Genomic DNA, 21,174 nt, shown 5'->3' with positions numbered 1-21,174 from the left:
GCCCTGGTCTGGGAAGATCCCACATGCCGCGGAGCAACTGGGCCCGTGAGCCACAACTACTGAGCCTGAGCGTCTGGAGCCTGTGCTCCGCAACAAGAGAGGCCGCGATAGTGAGAGGCCCGCGCACCGCGATGAAGAGTGGCTCCCACTCGCCGCAACTGGAGAAAGCCCTCACACAGAAACGAAGACCCAGCACAGCCAAAAATAAAAATAATAAATAAATAATAAATTAAAAAATTAAAAAAAAAAAAAGAAAGATAATTCAGATGAAGCGTTCAATGCCTGGTTAACTTTGCTTATTTTTATTTTATTTTTTAATCATCTATTATTTGAATTAGGCAATTTTGTATTTTAAATGCAAATGAAGGCTCAAAATATTTCAAAATATTCTAACTGAAAATAAAATAAAATCCCCCAGTCTAGGAAAAAAAGAAATAAAAAATTCAAAATAACTCTGTATTTAATTCTATTTTTAAGCCCATACATCTATGTGAGGATTGTTTGTCATCTAACAGATGTTGGAATGTCTACTGAAGCACAGTCAAATGCGTACAGCAACAGTTCCCAAACTTTTTCTTTCATTCATTAATCTATTTAACAATTATTAAGCAACTACTTACTGGGCTTGGCACTCTGCTGAGAGTATAAAGTGATTATTAAAATAAGTGTCTGTCACCAAGAAGGTTATAATCTTATGGCGGACAAGAAATGTAACAAACAACTACAATATGTCCTACTAGTTAAAGACTGCATAGAGGTTTTGCCTCAATATGTTTTTCTATTCTTTCCTGACAAATATTCCTGTTGATATGTTGGATTAAACACTTGAATTACTCAGGGTGTGGTGCTTAGCCTCCTCTTCTTCTCACTCTATCCTCTAGAACAAGGAGGTCACACATGCAAGCAATAAGAGAGAAGTATCCTGACTTCCTGACAACACAAAGTTCCATGATCATCCACTTGGACTTTTATGTGAAAGGAAAACAAACTTGTAGTTCATTTAAGCCACTGTTATTTGGGACTGCTTGCTGGTCCCTGTAGCTGAATCTTACCCTAACTGATACAATGATCCAACCAAATTCTCAATGATGAAAGGGAAAAAGCAACAAAGAAGGAAATGGGGGTGTGAAACAAAGGCTGGAATTCACTAAAAATGCCCTAAGTATCTACTACATATATTAGGCACTTAGTTAGGAGCTTGTTAATTAAAAATGAATAAAACACTGTCTTTGTGTAAGTAAAACTATGAGAAAATGCATAGCAGCAATAAAGTCAACAGCATTACTCTTTCTCCAAAATAGTATGCCAAAAAAACAATCATTATCTTTGCCAAGAAGATCCCCCTGGTATGTGTGGAGCAGGATATGGGAAATCTCTGTACCTTTCCCTCAATTTTGCCGTGAACTTAAAACTGCTCTAAAAAACAGCCTTAAGAAAAAGATGTCCCTCTCTCCATATTTCCTATTTCTCTAGGATCTATACTCAAAACCTGCAAGTCATATGTGATTTCTTACTTGCACTTACCCTGGTATCTAACTAACTCATCATGTTCTAATAGAAAAACACAACTTGTTTCAAGATTATGCACTTTATTTTATTTATTTAAATTATTTATTATTATTTATTTTTGGGAAGTCCCTATGCACTATAAAGTATGATTTCCAGTAATATACTGTGTTTTTATAAATGGGGAATATAAATATTTAACTATTATTTATGTCCACTTTCTTCCCTCAACTATAGTTTTTTTTTTGAGGGCAGACACCATGCTTTAACCCATAGCACCCAGCCCAGTACTCTATAAATACTGGAAAACAATCAACAAACGAACCAGGGTTGAAAAAGTTTTGTTATGTGCTCCTTGAAAGACTTATACTTCACCCTCAACTTGCAGTATAATACCTTCAAGTAACTCCAACTGCTGTGGTGCTTTTTGGATTCAATATGGTCAATAACTATTAGAGAGATGAGAGCTAGTTTACAAGAAACTGAGGAAGTTTTGGGGATACACCAAGTGCTGGGGTTTGTAAACAGGGTTATAAAAATGCACACTACTACTATCTATAACAATATTGTGAAGCAACCCACATATTAAAGGCACTAGTGAAATATTAAACCAATTATGGTTCTGAGATTTAACTATTTAAATGAAAAGAAATCCTTAGGATAAACAAATCTAAGATAGCTTTTTAGGGACTTCCCTGGTGGCGCAGTGGTTAAGAATCCGCCTGCTGATGCAAGGGACACGGGTTTGAGGCCTGGTCCAGGAAGATCCCACATGCCACGGAGCAACTAAGCCCATGTGCACAACTACTGAGCCTGCGCTCTAGAGCCCAAGAGCTGCAACTACTGAAGCCCACGCACCTAGAGCCTGTGCTCCACAACAAGAGAAGCCACTGCAAGGAGAAGCCTGCACACCGCAACAAAGAGCAGCTCCCGCTCACCGCAACTAGAGAAAGCCTGTGCACAGCAACGAATACCCACAGCAGCCAAAAATAAATAAATAAAATTTTTTTTAAAAAAGCTTTTTAAATAGGTTGTCTTTCTTAATACAATACAAATGCACACTATCCAAAACATACAGATTTATGCAACATCCTTTCCCCTCCCATTTCAAACTGAGATCATTTGTTTCTGGGTCAATTTATCTATCAGTAGCTAAAAATGTGAAAAATGAGATAGGAATAAAAATCATCCTAGAGGAGGAGATCAAAATGTCAGACAGACATGGAGCTCACCTCCTCCCACAAATACAACAAAAATACATCTACTCGTAGAACAATTCTCAGAGAATACCTACTGAAAGCTTAAAGATCCTATACAACCAGAGATGCAAGAAAGATCCCCACATAACTGGGGAAGACAAAGGGAACAGGGAGAAGAAGAGGAATTGGGATGAGACCTACACCCCTGGTAGGGAGCTGTGAAAAAGGAAAGGTCCCCTCACCCTGGGAACCTCCTTCACCAGCTGGGAGGTCTGCTGGGACAGATAGGGAGCTTCAGAGGCTCGAGAGAAGAGCACGGGAGCTGGCCTGCAGCCCTACAGGGTAAAGAAAGACTAGTATAGATGATCCCTGCCACGTAGCTGCACTTCCTAGCCAGAGACATGTGCCTGAAGTGCACAGCAACCGGGTGGTGAAACTTGGGCTTCAGTGGACAGACCTGGGGAGAGGACTTGGTTTGGCTGCGAGGAGACAACCTGAAGCGCCAGGAGTGTGGCCTGGGCCAAAACTGGGGGTGTGCACAGGAAAGAGAGTGCTTCTGCCATAGCAGCCTCATTATCAGCATGCTTGCAATGGGGCATAGCTCCGGTCACTTCAGGTTTTGCAAACTCTGTGGGTGCGCACACGCGGAGGCAGGGCTGAAATCTGAGCCAATTACCGGAGCTCCCACAGTGGGCACACCTTCAGTAGGTTTTTGCATCAGTGGCTTTGTGAGCATGCATACGTGCCTAAGGGACCTCCAAGCCGACTACCGGTGCTCCCACAGAGGAACCAGACACCGAAGGCAGTGCCAACAACAGTATCTTTGTGGGCGCGTGCACCAGGTGGCAGGCAGCATCAGAGTTGCACGTCCCAGCGGACAGCTACTGGGGAAGAATACACAGCAGCTCCTTTCCCAGAGAGAGTGCTCCAGTCCCACCTACCTCACACTGCAGCTTAGAACCTGACCTGGGGGCTTCTACTCTTACAACTGGGGAGCAGACCCTGCCCCTGACAGGGCTGTGACAACCGCAGAGCAAAGAGGAGGCTCTGCCCAACATCCAGTGCAGGCTCTGATCACAACACCACCAAACACACTGCCAGCAAGGGGACAAGGGCCAACACACCCTGAGAAAAGATATGGCAAGAATCCTACCAAAAACAACCCTTGCACCAAGAATACTGGACTCCCACAGTCTACACAGGGTCGCTCTGACATAAAAACAGCCACAGTAGATAACTGTTTCTCCTAAATTCATAGAGTCAAAGAAATATAAGTAAAATGAAAAAACAAAGGAACTATTTCCAATTAAAAGAACGAGAGAAATCCCCTGAAAGAACAATGAAACAGACTTCTCCAGTCTACCAGACCCCAAGCTCAAAAAAGAGGTAATAAAAATGCTGAAGGAATTAAGAAAGACTATTGATAGAAATGCAGATCACCATAACAAGGAACTAGAAACTATAAAGAGGAGCCAATCAAAATTAGACAACCCAATTGCCAAGATGAAAACCAAGCTAAAGGCAATAAATAGCAAACTAAATAAGGTAGAAGAATGAATAAGTGATCTGGAAGACAGAATAATGGAAATCACCCAATCAGAACAGCAGACAGAAAGACAAATGAAAAAAAAAAAATGAAAGCAACATATGAGATTATGGGATAATATAAAGCATGCCAATCTATGCATAAAAGGAATCCCAGAAGAAGAAAGAGGAAAGGGAATCAAAAATTTATTTGAAGGAATTATGGCTGAAAACTTCCCAAACCTAAAGAAGGAAACAGATATCCAGATACAGGAAGCACAGAGGGTCCCAAACGGACCTACTCCAAGACGTCATAATGATAATGGCAAAAGTTAGAGAGGATTCTAAAGGCAGCAAGATAAAAACAAAGAGTCAGTTACAAGGGAACCGCCATAAGGGTATCAGTTGATTTCTCTACAGAAACTTTGCATGCCAGAAGGGAGTGGCAAGATACATCTAAAGTCCTGAAAGGGAAAAACCTGCAACCTATGATACCCTACCCAGCAAGATTATCATTAAGCATGGAAGGAGAGAGAAAGAATTTCTCAAAGAAAAAATAAAAGAATACAGCAACACTACACCTACTCTAAAAGAAATACTAAAAGGTGTTCTCTAAATAGAAAAGAAGCAGGAATCTATAAGAAATGGAAAAGCACAATAGGAAAGGTAAATATATAAAAAGATTGAAGACCACTTAAATTAGGCAGTACATAGATTAAAAAAACAATCAAAAAATTCTGTGAAAGCGATTATAATCGCAATGAACAGCAAAAAGATAAACATGAAGATGAGAAACAGGGCATCAAAATTGCAAAATGTGGAGGAAGGGAGTAAGAAAATGTAGATCTTTTAGAAAGTGTTTGACCTGATATGACCGCCAGTCTAAAGCAAGTAGATAGAGTTATGGGTTAACATACTTGAACACCAGGGTAACCACAAATCAAAAACATACAACAGATTCACAAAAACCAAAATGAAAGGAACTCAAGCATAATACAAAAGAAAACCATCAAAGCACAAAAGGAAAAACAAAAAGAAGAAAGGAACAAAGAAGAAATACAAAATCAACAGGAAAACAAGGTTTAAAATGGCAATAAATACACTTATCAATAATTACTTTAAGTGTCAATGGACTAAAAACATTGATCAAAAGACAAAGAGTGGCAGATTGGATAATAAAACAAGAACCTATAATATGCTGCCTACAGGAGACCCACTTTAGGGCTAAAGACACATATAGATTGAAAGTGAGGAGATGGAAAAAGATATTTCATGCAAATGGAAATGACAAGAAAGCGAGGGTAGCAATACTCATACCAGACTTTAAAACAAAGGCCATAAAGAAAGACGAAGAAGGACACTATATAATGATAAAAGGATCAATACAAGAAGAGGATATCACACTGGTTAACATATACACACCCAATATAGGAGCACCTAGATACATAAAACAAATACTAACAGACATAAAGGGAGAAACTGATGGGAATACAATAATAGTGGGAGACTTTTAACACCTCACTCACATCAATGGACAGATCTTCCAGACAGAAAAGCAATAAGGCAACAGAGATCCCAAATGACACAACAGAACAGTTAGACTTAACTGAAATCTACAGGATACTACATCCAAATAAAGCAGAAAACACATACTTTTCAAGCACACATGGAACATTCTTTAGGACAGACCACATACTAGGACACAAAACAAGGCTCAACAAATTTAAGAGGACAGAAATTATTTCAAGCATCTTTTCTGACCACAACTACATGAAACTAGAAATCAACCACAGAAAGAGAAACGAGGAAAAAAACTATTACATGGAGACGAAACAACATGCTACTAAAAACCAATGGGTCAACAATGAAATCAAAGAGGAAATAAAAAATATCTTGAGACAACAACAATGAAAACACAACCATACAAAATCTACGGGATGCAGCAAAAGCAGTCCTTAGAGGGAAGTTCACAGCGATACAGGCCTTCCTCAAAAAACAAGAAAACTCACAAATAAACAACCTAACCTACCACCTAATAAAGAATTAGAAAAAGAAGAGCAAATAAAACCTAAAGTCATCAGAAGGAAGGAAATAATAAAGATCAGAGAAGAAATAAATAAAATAAAGATTAAAAAACAACAGAAAAATCAATAATACCAAGAGCTGGTTTTTTGAACAGATAAACAAAATCAACAAACTTCTGGCCAGGCTCACCAAGAAGAAAAGAGAGAGGACCCAAATAAATAAAATAAGAAATGAAAGGGAGAAATAATAACCGACACTACAGAAATGCAAAAAATCATAAGAAGATATTATGAACAGTTATATGCCAACAAAATGGACTACTTAGAAGAAATGGACAAGTTTCTAGAAATAGCCTGTAAAAACTGAATCAAGAAGAAACAGATGATTTGAACAGATCTATCACTAGAAGTGAAATAGAATCTGTAATTTTAAAAATTCCCTGCAAACAAAAGTCCAGGACTGGATGGCTTCATTGGGGAATTGCACCAAACATACCGAGAAGAACTCATACTGATCCTTCTTAAACTCTCCCAAAAGACTGAAGAGGTGGAAACACTCCCAAAGCCATCCATGAAGCCACCTATCACCCTGACACCAAAACCAGACAAAGACACTAACAAAAAAGAAAATTACAGGACAATATCTTTGATGAATATAGATGCAAAAATCCTCAACAAATATTAGCAAACCAAATCCAACAATCCATAAAAAGGTCATACACCATAATTAAGTTGGGTTCATTCCAGGGTCACAAGAATAGTTCAACATATGCAAATCAATCAATCTGATATATCACATCAACAAAAGACAAAAACCACATGATCATCTCAACAGATGCAGAAAAAGCATTTGATACAATTCAATATCCATTCATGATTAAAATCTCTCACCAAAGTGGGTATAGAGGGAACATATCTCAACATAATAAAAGCCATTTATGACAAACACATAGCCAACATAATACTAAATGGTGAAAAGCTGAAAGCCCTCCTGCTAAAATTTGGAACAAAACAAGGATGCCCACTCTCACCACTTCTACTCAACACAGTATTGGAATTCCTAGCCACAGCAGTCAGATGAGAAAAAATAAAAGGTATCCAAATTGGAAGGGAAAAGGTAAAATTGTCATTATGTGCAGATTACATGATACCCTATACAGAAAACCCTAAAGACTCTGCACAAAAACTACTAGAACTGATAAATGAATTCAGCAAGGTAGCAGAATACAACATTAATATACAGAAATCTGCTGTATTTCTTCATACTAACAATGAAATATCAGAAAGAGAAAGTAAAATAAATTCCCATTTAAAATCGCATCCCAAAAAAAAGAAAAATATCTAGGAATAAACCTAATCAAGGAGGTGAAAGACTTATATGCTGAGAACTATAAAACACTGATAAAGGAAACAGAAGATGAGTCAATGAAATCGGAGGACAGCCCATGCTCTTGCACTGGAAGACTTAATATAGTTAAAATGGCCATACTACCCAAAGCAATCTACAGATTAATGTGATCCCTATCAAATAACCCATGACATTTTTCACAGAACTAGACTAAATAATCCTAAAATTTATATGTAATCACAAAAGACCCAGAATTGCCAAAGTAATCCTGAGGAAAAAGAACAAAGCTGGAGGCATAACCCTTCCAGACTTCAGAAAATACTATAAAGCCACAGCAATCAAAACAGGATGGTTCTGGCACAAAACAGACATACAGATCAATGGAACAGAACAGAGAGCCCAGAGATAAACCCACACACTATGGTCAATTAATCTTCGACAACGGAGGCAAGAATATACAATGGAGAAAAGATAGTCTCTTTAACAAGTGGTATTGGGAAAGCTGGACAGCCACATGTAAATCAATGAAGTTAGAACACACTCTAACATCATACACAAAAATAAACGAAAAATGGCTTAAAGACTTTAATATAAGACATGACACCATAAAACTCCTTGAAGAGAACATAGGCAAAATGTTCTCTGACATAAATCGTAGCAATATTTTCTTAGGTAAGTCTCACAAGGCAAAAGAAATAAAAGCAAAAATAAACACATGGGACCTAATGAAACTTAAAAGCTTTTGCATAGCAAAGGAAACCATAAACAAAATGAAAAGACAACCTATGGAATGGGAGAAAATATTTGCCAATTATGAGACCAACAAGGGCTTAATTTCCAAAATATACAAACAGCTCACACAGCTCAATATAAAAAAACCCAAAAAACTCAATCAAAAAATAGGCAGAAGACCTAAATAGACATTTCTCCAAAGTAGACATCCAGATGGCCAACAGGCATATGAAAAGATGCTCAACATTGCTAGTTATTAGAGAAATACAAATCAAAACTACAATGAGGTATCACCTCACACCAGTCAGAATGGCTATCATCAAAAAGTATACAAATAATAAATGCTGGAGAAGGTGTGGAGAAAAGGGAACCCTCCTACACTGTTGTTGGGAATGTAAATTGGTGCAGTCACTGTGGAAAAACAGTATGGAGTATGGAGGTTCCTTAAAAAACTAAAAATAAAGTTACTATATGATCCAGCAATCCCACTCCTGGGCATGTATCTGGAAAAGACGACAACTCTAATTCAAAAAAGATACACACACCCCAACATTCACAGCAGCACTATTTACAATAGCCAAGACATGGAAGCAACCTAAATGTCCATCGACAGATGAATGGATAAAGAAGATGTGGTATATATATACAACGGAATATTACTTAGCCATAAAAAAGAATGAAATAATGCCATTTGCAGCAACATGGATGGACCTAGAAATGATCATACTAAGTAAAACAGACAGAGAAAGACAAGTATTATATGATATCACTTATAGGCGGATATCTAAAAATAGTACAAATGAACTTATTTATAAAACAGAAACAGAGGACCTAGAAATGATCATACTAAGTAAAACAGACAGAGAAAGACAAGTATTATATGATATCACTTATAGGCGGATATCTAAAAATAGTACAAATGAACTTATTTATAAAACAGAAACAGAGGACCTAGAAATGATCATACTAAGTAAAACAGACAAAGACAAGTATTATATGATATCACTTATAGGCGGATATCTAAAAATAGTACAAATGAACTTATTTATAAAACAGAAACAGACTCACAGACACAGAAAACAAATGTATGGTTACCAAAGGGAAATATGGGGGGAGGGATAAATTATGAGTATGAGATTACAGATACGCAATACCGTAAATAATATAAACAACAAGGATTTACTGGGTAGCACAGGGAACTATATTTAATATCTTGTAATAACCTATGATGGAAAAGAATCGAAAAAAGGGAAAAAATATATATAACCAAATCACTTTGCTATTCACCTGAAACACAATATTGTAAATCAACTCTACTTCTATTTTTTTTAAATCACTTTAATATTAACTAAAATAGGACTTCCCTGGTGGCGCAGTGGTTAAGAATCCGCCTGCCAATGCAGGGGACATGGGTTCGATCCCTAGTCCAGGAAGATCCCACATGCTGCGGAGCAACTAAGCCCATGCGCCACAACTACCGAGCCTGCGCTCTAGAGCCCGTGCGCCACAACTACTGAGCCCGCATGCCACAACTACTGAAGCCCACGTGCCCTAGAGCTTGCGCGCCGCAACTACTGAGCTCACGCACTGCAACTACTGAAGCTCATGTGCTCTAGGGCCCATGTGCCGCAACTACTGAGCCTGCATGCTGCAACTACTGAAGCCCATGCACCTAGAGCCCATGCTCAGCAACAAGAGAAGCCACCGCAATGAGAAGCCTGTGCACCGCAACGAAGAGTAGCCCCCGCTCGCCACAACTAGGGAAAGCCTGCATGCAGCAACGAAGACCCAATGCAGCCAAAAATAAATAAAATTAATTAAAAAAAAATTAACTAAAGTAAGATGTAAAGCGGGAAGGGAAATTTGTCATTACTAATTGGCACTGATAAGAGCTAATTTTACTAGAATAGACATTTACATAACAGAAGATGTGCATCTGCCTCTTTATACGGTAATCCATTTGAAAAAAAAGCCTATCAATTTCAAACATCATTTGTGAAAGAAGACATCATTCAAAGGGTCAAATCATAACCACTAGAGGCTCTGGATTAGAGTCAGGATAGAACAAGATTCAGTAGCCACCTGTATTTCATTTTAGACTCTTCGTGTCTCATCTCACAAAGAGGCACCCTTGACTTCGGGGCCCTTTGTAAATTCCACAGCTATCGAGGTTAAATGGTCCAATTGATACTTCATAGATGGAGGACAACTTAGAATTGAATTAGCATCTCAAAAGAGTAATACAGGGCACAATAGTATATTAAAAAGTAATACTGTATGTGAATAAGAACCTTCTTCTATAAATATTTGGAAGGCATACCTTATTTTCTTTGTATCTGGTGAGATCTGCTACGCAGTATTCCTTGAATAATTTATCATAGTATTTCTTTGCAAGTTTCTTCTCCCTAGATTCATTAAAAAAATATAAATCTTACACATTTAGAAATTCAACCATTGTTTGCTACTTGGAGGCAATGTCAAATAAATAACGCATATGATATAAACATTAATGTTTTAAAAGAGGTCTATTACTTACATGTGCATAGAATATCTGAATATTAACTATTAATAGTGGGTCTCTAGGGAGGGAAGCTGGAAGACTAATAGTCAAAGATGAGAAGGAGACTGACTCTTCACTTTTTACCCTCTGTAATGTTTGAATTTTTAAAACCATTTTCAGGTTTTACGTTTTCCCAAAATATTTTTAAAATTTAAAAAGAAGCGTACTACAAGACAACAAATAATATTGTAAAAATTTTATAAATTATTTTTTAAAGACAAAGTCAAGCAATGAGAAGTCAGTTAAAATTGTCAAAAATTACCAAAAGAATCAAACCAGATTCAATAATCTGAGGCACGGTTTTATGTTCTCGATTCAGAACTGTTCCATGCAGGGGCCAAATGCTTTGGACAGGTGACAAAACAAGAAAACACTCAGGGAGCAGGAGAGACAGGACTATAGCATTTGATGCATTATGTCTCACACGTGTACAATTACCAATTCATGTCCATTTCATCCTCCTCATTCCATAGGAATCTGTGATTTTCTCGTATAACATCCATGTCTATCTTGTCATTTTCCCTGAAAAATAAAACAATTTCAAATTCAATATGAAAACAAAATTAGTCAAATTTAAGTTAAACAGTGTGTGAGATTTTTGAGCACCTGAGTAAAAATAAGATACACAAAGACAGTTTTATATGTATGTATGTATATATATTTATAAAAAGTATTTCAGTATTTTCAAAAGGCAGTTATAAACAGTACTGCTACAGAAACAAATAGATAAGGAATCCACCCATCTCTAGCGCTGGTTCAATTATACAAAGGGTGCTAAATTACCAAAACTAGGATGAGAAATCTGAATAAACACTAAATGGGTAAGGAAGATGAATGAAAATAAGTTTCAGAATCTAAAATAAGTAATACCATCCTATTGTGATCTAATTTTAAAAATATATAAAGAATTTTTCCACACCTCATTTTACTACAGCTTCCTAGGAAGACTGAGTAAGGAAGGAAGAGAACTGAAGGAGATGATTTTTCAAGATGATAACAGATTGGGGACAGAACAAGAGATTGTTGAGAAATACAGGCTAAATTCAGAGGAGAGCTAAGCTTGGGGCTGATGAGCTGGTATAAAGTTTTTCAGAGCACTATCAACTCGGAAAATCGTTAAGTAAAGAGAAAAAAACCCACACAAAACCAAGAGGCTCTGACAGAAGAGCCTCAGATATAAGAAGGAATTTCATGTGTGGGAAATAATTAGAGTGAGGTCTCTTGTTTGCCCTATCTTTTAAAAAGCAATCCCAAACCTGAGGTCTAAAAAGTTCATTATTTCAAAGATCCTTGCGGGGAAAAAAAAAAAAATCACTGCATAATCAGGCACGTGAGTATTCCTCACATAATCCTGTTATTGCCAGGATCAGCAGGCTGCCTGAGGCCTGTTGCCAGAGAAATGGGGTTCATGATGAATTGCTTAGCTAGAAGCTTCGAATGGCCTCTCCACCTTATAACAACAAAACTGGAATGGAAAGCAGGAGAAAATGACAGAATCAGAAGATACAGTAGCTGTGAGTCTTCAAAGACACCCATACCTACCTCCCATTATGTAAAATAAACTTTATGACACTTACCCCAATCGCCTGAAGTCTTCTTTTTTGCCACCATAGTATAAAATATAGTCATTTACAAACTTTGTATGCCTTTGATACTGAAATGCAAAAAATTAAGGATTTTACTTGTTCAGGAGTAGTTGGGTATCAATGACATATTAGTGAGTAGGGAAAAAAAAAGCATAGTATGAGTCTATTTAGTTTTTTAAAAATACACAAATATATGCTATCCATGCTTATAAATTAAAAAAAGATCTAAAAGGATAAATATTAAACTGTTAAGAGTGAACACGGTACAGTAGAGGGGCTTTCACTTTCTAATGAATATATTGTTTTGAACATTTTCAAGCAATAACTCTCTGGGGAGAAGGACAGCTTCCTATATACAGCCTCACACCACCACTCATTTTAATCATCAAAATATGAAAAACAAATGATAGTTTCTAAAGTTAAAGGTGAGGAGTAGAATTTTTCTTCATTATAAAATATAATTTAGCTATTTCAGTAACAATAAAGCCTCCAAAATAGAAGATGTAACTTTTATTAAATTAAATCCTAACATGAGGCTTTCAAAAAGAAGTAAATATAAGAAGTCACGTTATTTTTTTATACTCTCTTTTAATATTCAAAGAAACTACAGTCATGTTTATTTTCAGTGCAATACAAGACACATGAGCATTTTACTTGTTTTAAAAAGCTCCATGGTACTCTCTCTAGAGCTGAACACACACATAACAGAACTGACATAATATTGTCTGTGACTACAGCCTATTATATTAAAGACAAACAGTCATTTAATTGATCACAATGTGTTCTAACAGAATAGCAAATCAAAACATAATTCTGAAACGAGCAACAAAGCAATTAACATTTCAGAAAAGAAAAAAGAGAAAAGCCAGATACCCAGAGATCTGGGTTCTAGCTCTTGGTCTATCACAAACTGGTCATGTGACACTGGTAAGTCACTTAAATCTTTCAAGAGCTCAAGTCAGCAAACTTTTCCTGTAAATAGTAAATATGCAGGCCATACGGTCTCTGTTAAAACTACTCAACTCTGCCACTTTAGCATGAAAGTAGGCACAGGTAACACCTAAATGAATGAGCACAGCTGTGTTCCAATAAAACTTTTATTTACAAAAACAGGTGGTAGGTGGGACTTTGCTTCCTGGAAGATGGAGCAAAGATGTACAGTTGATCCCTGAACAGGGTGGACAGAACACCCACCCTCCTCATTGTCCAAAACCTGCACGTAATGTATAATCAGCCCTCTGCATCTGTAGATTCAACCAACTGCGGATCGTTAGTACTACAGTAAAATAAATACCCATATTTACACAAGTAATACAGTAAAATAAAAATCCTTGTGTAAGTGGACCCTCACAGTTCAAACCCTGTGTTTTTCAAGGGTCAACTGCACTTCTCCCTATTCCTCCCACTGAGAACTAGAAACCTTGGAAATTATATATAAAACAAACATAAGAAGACTCTGAAAGGTAGAGAGAAGAAGGCAGACCAGCTATGGACCTCAGGACCCATGGTATGACATGGTGCTGAGTTCCCCAGGTTTTCTTTTTGCTTAATAAATGCCAGACTTGGAGGTGAAGAAGCTGGATAGCTGGAAATACCTACAAGCAGAGACAAAAGAAGTCCCAACAAAAGTCTGTTCCCTCTAACAAAATAATCAGGAGAGAGGCAGCCTAACAGGAAAGATAACTTTTAGGCAGTAACTACTCTATTCCAGCCAAACACTCCAGAAAATCTATGGCCCCACCTCCAGCCATGCAAGAAAAGGGGATCTAGACTTTCACCCTCACCAGGCTGTAACTAGATGCCCTAACACCCCCAACTGAGTGGTGTAATAGGAGGAGGAGTAGATGTTGAAATGCTAAAGAAGCAGCAGCAGATGAGATCCATGGGAAAGCTAAGCTATTGGGTTAGGAGATAAGAGGAATAAATAAATTGGTGACAAGAGAACTTCTGTAACTTAAAGAAAAGGATCAGGAACAATAAAGTGAAAGTGGTGACCACAGGATAGTGGGTATATCTAATTGACATCGTCCCCTTCTCCCTATCCTGACCACAGTAATAAATACCCAGAAATACTTCACTCTCCAATATTCCCAACAGTAATATGGATGGCCAGTGGTAGCGGCTTATGTAATAAGCCACAGTCTTACCAAAAAATTGAGCTGAGAGATGGCTATCACAGAGAAACAAGGTGTAACTTAAAGACAGCCCCAATTCATGCCTGAAAGCTGAAGCCACAGCAGGCCTCAGACAGTCCACAAACAGACCTATTATTTTTTTTTCATTTTTATTTTTTCTAACATCTTTACTGGAATATAATTGCTTTACAATGTTCTGTTAGTTTCTGCTGTATAACAAAGTGAATAAGCTCTATGTATACATATATCCCCATATCCCCTCCCTCTTGCGTCTCCCTCCCACTCTCCCTATGCCACCCCTCTAGGTGGTCACAAAGCACCGAGCTGGTCTCCCTGTGCTATGCAGCTGCTTCTCACTAGCTATCTATTTTACATTTGGTGGTGTATATATGTCCATGCCACTCTCTCACTTTGTCTCAGCTTACCCTTCCTCCACCCCGTGTCCTCAAGTCCATTCTCTAGTCTGTGTCTTTATTCCTGTCCTGCCCCTACATTCATCAGAACCATTTTTTTTTCTTTTTAGATTCCATATATATGTGTTAGCATACGGTATTTGTTTTTCTCTTTCTCACTTACTTCACTCTGTATGACAGACTCTAGGTCCATCCACCTCACTACAAATAACTCAATTTCGTTTCTTTTTATGGCCGAGTAATATTCCATTGTATACATGGGCCACATCTTCTTTATCCATTCATCTGTCAATGGACACTTAGGTTGCTTCCATGTCCTGGCTATTGTAAACAGTGCTGCAATGAACATTGTGGTACATGACTCTTTTTGAATTATGGTTTTGTCAGGGCATATGCCCAGGAGTGGGATTGCTGGGTCATATGGTAAGTCTATTTTTAGTTTTTTAAGGAACCTCCATGGTGGCTGTATTAATTTACATCCCCACCAACAGTGCAAGAGGGTTCCCTTTTCTCCACACCCTCTCCAGCATTTATTGTTTGTAGATTTTTTGATGATGGCCATTCTGACCAGTGCGAGGCGATACCTCATTGTGGTTTTGATTTGCATTTCTCTAATGATCAAACAGACCTATTATTAAACACAGTTTTACCAAGACATTAAATAGCCAAGAACCAGGTAGGAAAAGAGTAAGAGTTAAAATGAGACTGAAGATAATAGTATAAAAATGAGAAATGTTGACAGCTTGACAAAAATCGATTGGAAAAAATATCTGCAAGTACATGGACTTTGTAAACCTATTTATAGAAGATTAGTAATATGTTTTTTATTACTTTTTGCCTCTAAATCTCTTATATATTAGTAAAAGAGAATTGTACTCAGAAGTATAAATGGCAAAATTCCATATCAATAAACACTTATCTTTAAATATAAAATTTATGTCTATCTGACTTCACAAGATTTTATGAAATAAAATAGATTTAAAAAATTGTATTAGTTACAAAATCTAGAAATATAAAAGGATACAGCATCCATAGCTATGAGATGAAACCTTCTATTTCTTGCTTCTTCCCTGTTAAGAAAAATTTTATTTCAAGCAAATTCAAATGTCTATATTTAATTAATATAATCAAATCACCAACATCTCAAACCAAAAAAAAGTAATGTACATTGAAGTACCATACCTATCCAGCAATTCTGCTGCAACTTGCTTATGGACCACCTTTCCATGTTTTTCCTTCTGAAATGGCTTTTTGAGCAGTAAATCATCTTCAACTGTCCTGGTTTGTTAAGAAGAAAAATTATTAGAAGAGCTCATTTTTCTCAGAGTGTTTCCTATTTCTTTATTATTTTCATAATTGGAACATGTTTTAAAGAATTCAACTCTTAAAGACTCACTGATCTTTAATGAGATATTTTACATCTCCTTTAATAGCTTAATTAATATCTTAACTTTATTTAATACCTATAAAATGGAGAAGACGAGACTAACAAATGCATGGGTTCTGGTGTCACACCATCTGGGGCCCTTGGTTCAAATTTTGGCTCTGTCATTAATTATCTTAATCTTAAATTACTTAATCTTTTTGTGCCACAATTTCCTTGTTTGTAAAGTAGAGATAACAAAGCTTTCAGTAACTGATAACATGGAAAAAGAAGGGCTGATTATAGATGATATATAGACTATAGGTGATCAGCCCTAGTTACGTAAATAGATATAATCCTAGAGCACACAAGACTATCCAACTAGATTGGCTCAAATTCTATTCTTACAAAGTAATATTTTTGAATGAAAAACCTTGAAAATGTAAAGCATTTTAATTTCATTTCATTACATAAAAATGTCATTTATTATATAATTATTTCTATTCTTTTGGTTATCCATGAAGACTGAGTACCCAACAAAAATGTTCAGTCCCAACTAGTATGCTTATATATTGTTTTCAGTGTCAAATAATAAACCAACTTTTATAAGTTTGGTTAACATGAATCAGTCAACCACTCCTAAGTTAATGGATAAAATCAAGTTTCTAAGCACTGAAGGCTGAAAACAATGCCCCTCCCTAAACACAGGCACTCCACCACGATATGGCCTCCTTGTAAGGCTCAGGCTTTATCTGCTAAGAGTTCTTACCTCTTCCATTCAATAAAGACTTCCATGAACTCCTTCCTCTGGCCACTTAGTCTGCTCATTCACAAAATCCTAAGAATTGTGCTGCAATCTCATCCTCCACAGTAACCTCATTTTGAAGTCAAGTACTAGCAAAGGGACAACCAAACAAGCCCCTTCTTAGCTATGACAGTTGCAAGTAGGGTCCTTGACAGTTGAATGAAAAATAGATGCAACAGAGAAATCTAAGAGCTTTAACTGATTTCCTTTTTTTCCTTATGCTTCCCTTTCCATAAATCCCTTCACAGCATAAACATTACTTTATCTTTTACATAACTGTTCTCAAATTTTTGAGTCAATTCATTATAGTTTAATAAACAAAAATTCATTCAGTAGAGCATCGCTGTCGTCACATGTAAACACAATGCAAAAACTTTAAATATTATTTATACCTCATCTCAATTTAGAAAGGATCGGAAACATAGATCAATAAAAAATTACTTACTTTTTTTTCCTTTTGCTAGATTCTCCACAGTGTTCATCATCACTAAAATCAGAGTCATAGCCTCCATGACCATGCATCTGTAAAGAAGTACAGTCAGTTACTTAGAACCTAAATTGCCCATAGTTCAGGAAACAGAATAGTTCAAAAATAAGTTATCTTTAAAAGCCACAACAGCTTTAAAGGATTGTGGTGGGCATAACAGGGGTTATCTAGCCATCTAAACCTTTCAATCACTTTGAAGTAACAAACTTACCCTTCAGAAAATGAATCAATATTTTTCACTTCAATTACCAACAAGGGAGATTACTCTTTGACCTTTCCATTTAAAACCAGGTCTAGAAGCTGCCATGTCATTGCATACAAGGTTCAGCAATGCTTTACTTTTATTTGATTCAGAGTAATAACGGTTGCTGGTATTTATCAACTTTGTCCAGACATTATGCTAGGTTCTTTACAAACACTGCTTCTAATTCTGCAAGTTAGGAACTATTACCTTCATTTTAGAGATGAAGAAATCAAGGACAAAGTAAATCAATTATACAAAGCAAATATGTAGCTAAGCAGATCTGCTTCGATTCTTAAGCCCATGATCTCAACTACTACAAACTGACTCTCTGGAATATGCTAACATTTTGATTACTGTATTCCTAGACTTAATGGATTTGTGAATAGTACAGGATCAATTGATAAAAATTTCCTATCTTCTTTCAACATACGTGAAGATTTCCTTTTTCTTTGAAACAGTTTCTTCAAGGTAAACCACCTTGTCCTTTGTTCTAGATAACTTTATCTTGTTCCTATTCACTTTTAAATCAAAATTCTTAGAAATACTGAAAGATCTCAATTGTCACTCAGTTGTGTTAGAAAGCAGCTCCTGGTTTCAGCATTACCTAGAATTTGGGATGTACATTAATGGCAGATGGATGGATTACTTGACTGTATCTGCTAAATAAGGTGGCTACATCAAACAATCTTTAAATCCTATGAGTCTGTGATCTTCATAATTCCATTTTCAAACTTACGTGTATGGGTGTATATCTCTCTTCCCTGCCCCACAGAGTTCGAGAGAGGCCGGCCCTAGCCAAGGCTGAGGCGAAGGTTTAGGCCACTTTCAACTCTACCCTAAGACACACCTGGATCTCACACCTTTTTACCATGTCAACTCCTTACTTCCGCTGTTTTATCACATCTGTTCAAACCATACCAGCCTCTCACTCCTTGTCTTATGTCCTCACTTTCTTCACATCCTGATGGGGGACAACCATTGTGGGTAGCTTAGAGATAAGCTCTGGGGTCAGCCTGCCAGAACGCAAATCCTGGCTCTGCATTAAAGACGTTTCAGGTCTTTCTTTGGGCACGCTCCTTAACCTCTAGGAGCCTGTTTCCCTCTCCATAAAGGGAGGCTAATGAAAGTACCGGTATCACAAAACTGGGCATTAAATGAGTTACCGCATATAAAGAGTTTTAGGACAACATCTGGTACAGTAAAACCCTCCCAATTTTAACTACTATTACCGTCATGATGTTCCTACACCCTGGGACACCACCTCCTACCCTTGTTCCCCGTCTCGTTTGTTTCTCATCCATCCCAAACCCATCTGAACTCAGTAGTTGCATTAAAAAATTCTCACTCACTTCAGGCTACGAATCAACTGACAAGAACCAAGAGAAATTCGAGAAGGGAGACGCGGGGTGTCTTCTGAATCTGTCATAAAAAAAAAAAAAAAATCAACTAGTAGCATATGAGGAACAAGTTTCGAGATCCTTCTCCCCGACCCCAAACACTCATGGCCCTCTCACACACCCCTTCCCCTCCTCTGCCAAGTGCTCCCGCTGAGTCGTTGTTCCCTCCTCTGCCCGCGTCTGCAGCGACGACGCACGGCCTCAACGAGCCGCTGCGGCACCAGACCCGTCGCCCCGGCTGCGTAGCCTCGCCACTGTCGCCACCACTGCCAGAGCCACAACGGCCGCCGCCGCCGCGCGCTCCCCGCCTCTCCCTACGGGTCCCAGCTGGGCGCTGCTTCCGGTCCGGCTCGGCCGCGCGTCTCACTTAAATGACACCGTTCCCGGGCGCGCCGACTTTGTGTTACAGCCAAAACAGCCCCGGGAAACAAAGGCCGAGGGAGAACAGGGCCGGGAGGGAAGGTGGAGGTTCCCAGCTTTCTCGAAGTCGCCGCGCTCGGTTTTTTCCTGAACCTTCTTCCATTACCCTCTGGGAAGCCCAACATCTAATCTCGTGTGGCACAGCTCATACTAAGCCCACGCCCCTCGTTTGAAAATTTACTTCGTTTTAGAAAAAACCCTGCCTGAATATCACTTGCCGTCCTCTTTCTAGTAACCTTAGAAACGCCTCCTCGGAGCAACGTCGCTGAGCGTCTCAGTCTCCGATCTGCCTCTCCTCCCTCTGCCCCCCTCCCCCCAATAAAACAGTTCTCATAATTAGAACAAAAATAGCTTTCCATCGCTTCACCACCCACACAGTAGATGCCATTCCAAATGCAGTGCTGGTGGCAGAGGAGCTCATCGAAGATGCGAGGAGAGGCTGAAGAGGGAATAGGGGCGATTTCACAGGGTCGCGAATCCTCTGCAGCCAAGTGACTTGGCACAGGTGAAAAGAGAGCCACAATAGTTACTAAAAAAAAAAAAGAAAAAGAAAGAAGGAAAGAAAAGAAAAAAAGTGCAGGCAGGAAAAGTTAAATTATTTTAAGCTCTGCCAGGTTCTCCCTGTGTTTTACCTTTTCTAAATTATGATGCCCCATTCTGCTTTACAGCCTAGTTACTGGGTTCGTGTCTTGTCTCCCTCCGGCTGACGCTATTCATCTTTGCTTCCTCCTCGGTACCCAACACGGTTCCCTGGAAATCACAAGCGCTAATTAAATATTTGTTGAATTGAACTGGCACGCCACTGACTTTCACATCGGGCTCATTTTAGTGAAAACCTTAGCATGTAACACTCATTTTACATCTTTTGCACCAAACAGTAGATAACAATATTTACCAGTTCAAGCCCTCCTTCTACCCCTGACAGTAAATTACAGGTACAACCTGCTTTACCCAATGCAGTAAATATGATCTTTAAAAATCTGTAAGTTAAATTATTGTAAATTCAATTATTTCAAAATGCAATCAGATTAACCTTCAGTTAAAAACGTTTATTAAAATATTTAAAGCAGTAGGAAGCCTCACGATTTAACATTATACTACATTGAATTATTTTGTCAAGCAGTTCCTTTTTTAGTAAATATCTAAAATATCTATTCTGTTCTTTTATTTATTATCGATAAAACCAAACAAACTTGTACCTGGTATTCAATTTCCTTTCTACCAATATGTGACCTTTAATAGCATTTTCTACCATTTTTGATATATTTTGTCTGTTGCTTCATTTTCCTCTTACAACAAGCCTGTGCTGCATGCAGTGTTATTAGCCCCATTTTGCGTGTAAGAAATAGAAGCACAGAACTCAGAGCCACAGGCCTGGTGAGGGTCTAGAAACTGGGAATACTTGTTTCTCTACAAGACCCTGTTTTCTCT

At 37.9% G+C, this 21,174-nt stretch overlaps 1 protein-coding gene across 2 annotated transcripts in view; it reads right to left on the bottom strand.

Moving 5' to 3' along the window:
- The window catches only part of LOC309642347 (protein FRA10AC1), a 40,272-nt gene extending 20,598 nt beyond the window's left edge, over positions 1-19,674 (bottom strand). Inside the window, exons 1-8 of one of the 2 annotated variants that reach the window (XM_082423913.1) lie at positions 19,445-19,674; positions 19,276-19,345; positions 17,641-17,717; positions 16,210-16,305; positions 16,052-16,097; positions 12,471-12,547; positions 11,332-11,415; positions 10,654-10,738 (exon numbers count right to left, since the gene is read on the bottom strand). In XM_082423913.1, coding sequence (XP_082280039.1) covers positions 10,654-10,738; positions 11,332-11,415; positions 12,471-12,547; positions 16,052-16,097; positions 16,210-16,305; positions 17,641-17,717 — 465 coding nt within the window. In that variant the 5' untranslated portion in view covers positions 19,276-19,345; positions 19,445-19,674. The remainder of the gene's footprint in view (positions 1-10,653; positions 10,739-11,331; positions 11,416-12,470; positions 12,548-16,051; positions 16,098-16,209; positions 16,306-17,640; positions 17,718-19,275; positions 19,346-19,444) is intronic. The other variant, XM_082423914.1, reaches the window with a different exon arrangement.
- Between the last annotated feature and the right edge of the window lie 1,500 nt (positions 19,675-21,174).

The sequence above is a fragment of the Balaenoptera physalus genome (assembly GCF_965194825.1).
Source record: "Balaenoptera physalus genome assembly, chromosome: 14".
NCBI lineage: Eukaryota > Metazoa > Chordata > Mammalia > Artiodactyla > Balaenopteridae > Balaenoptera > Balaenoptera physalus.
The sequence above is the reverse complement of the archived record's forward strand: the minus strand, read 5'-3'. Positions and strand labels throughout refer to the sequence as shown.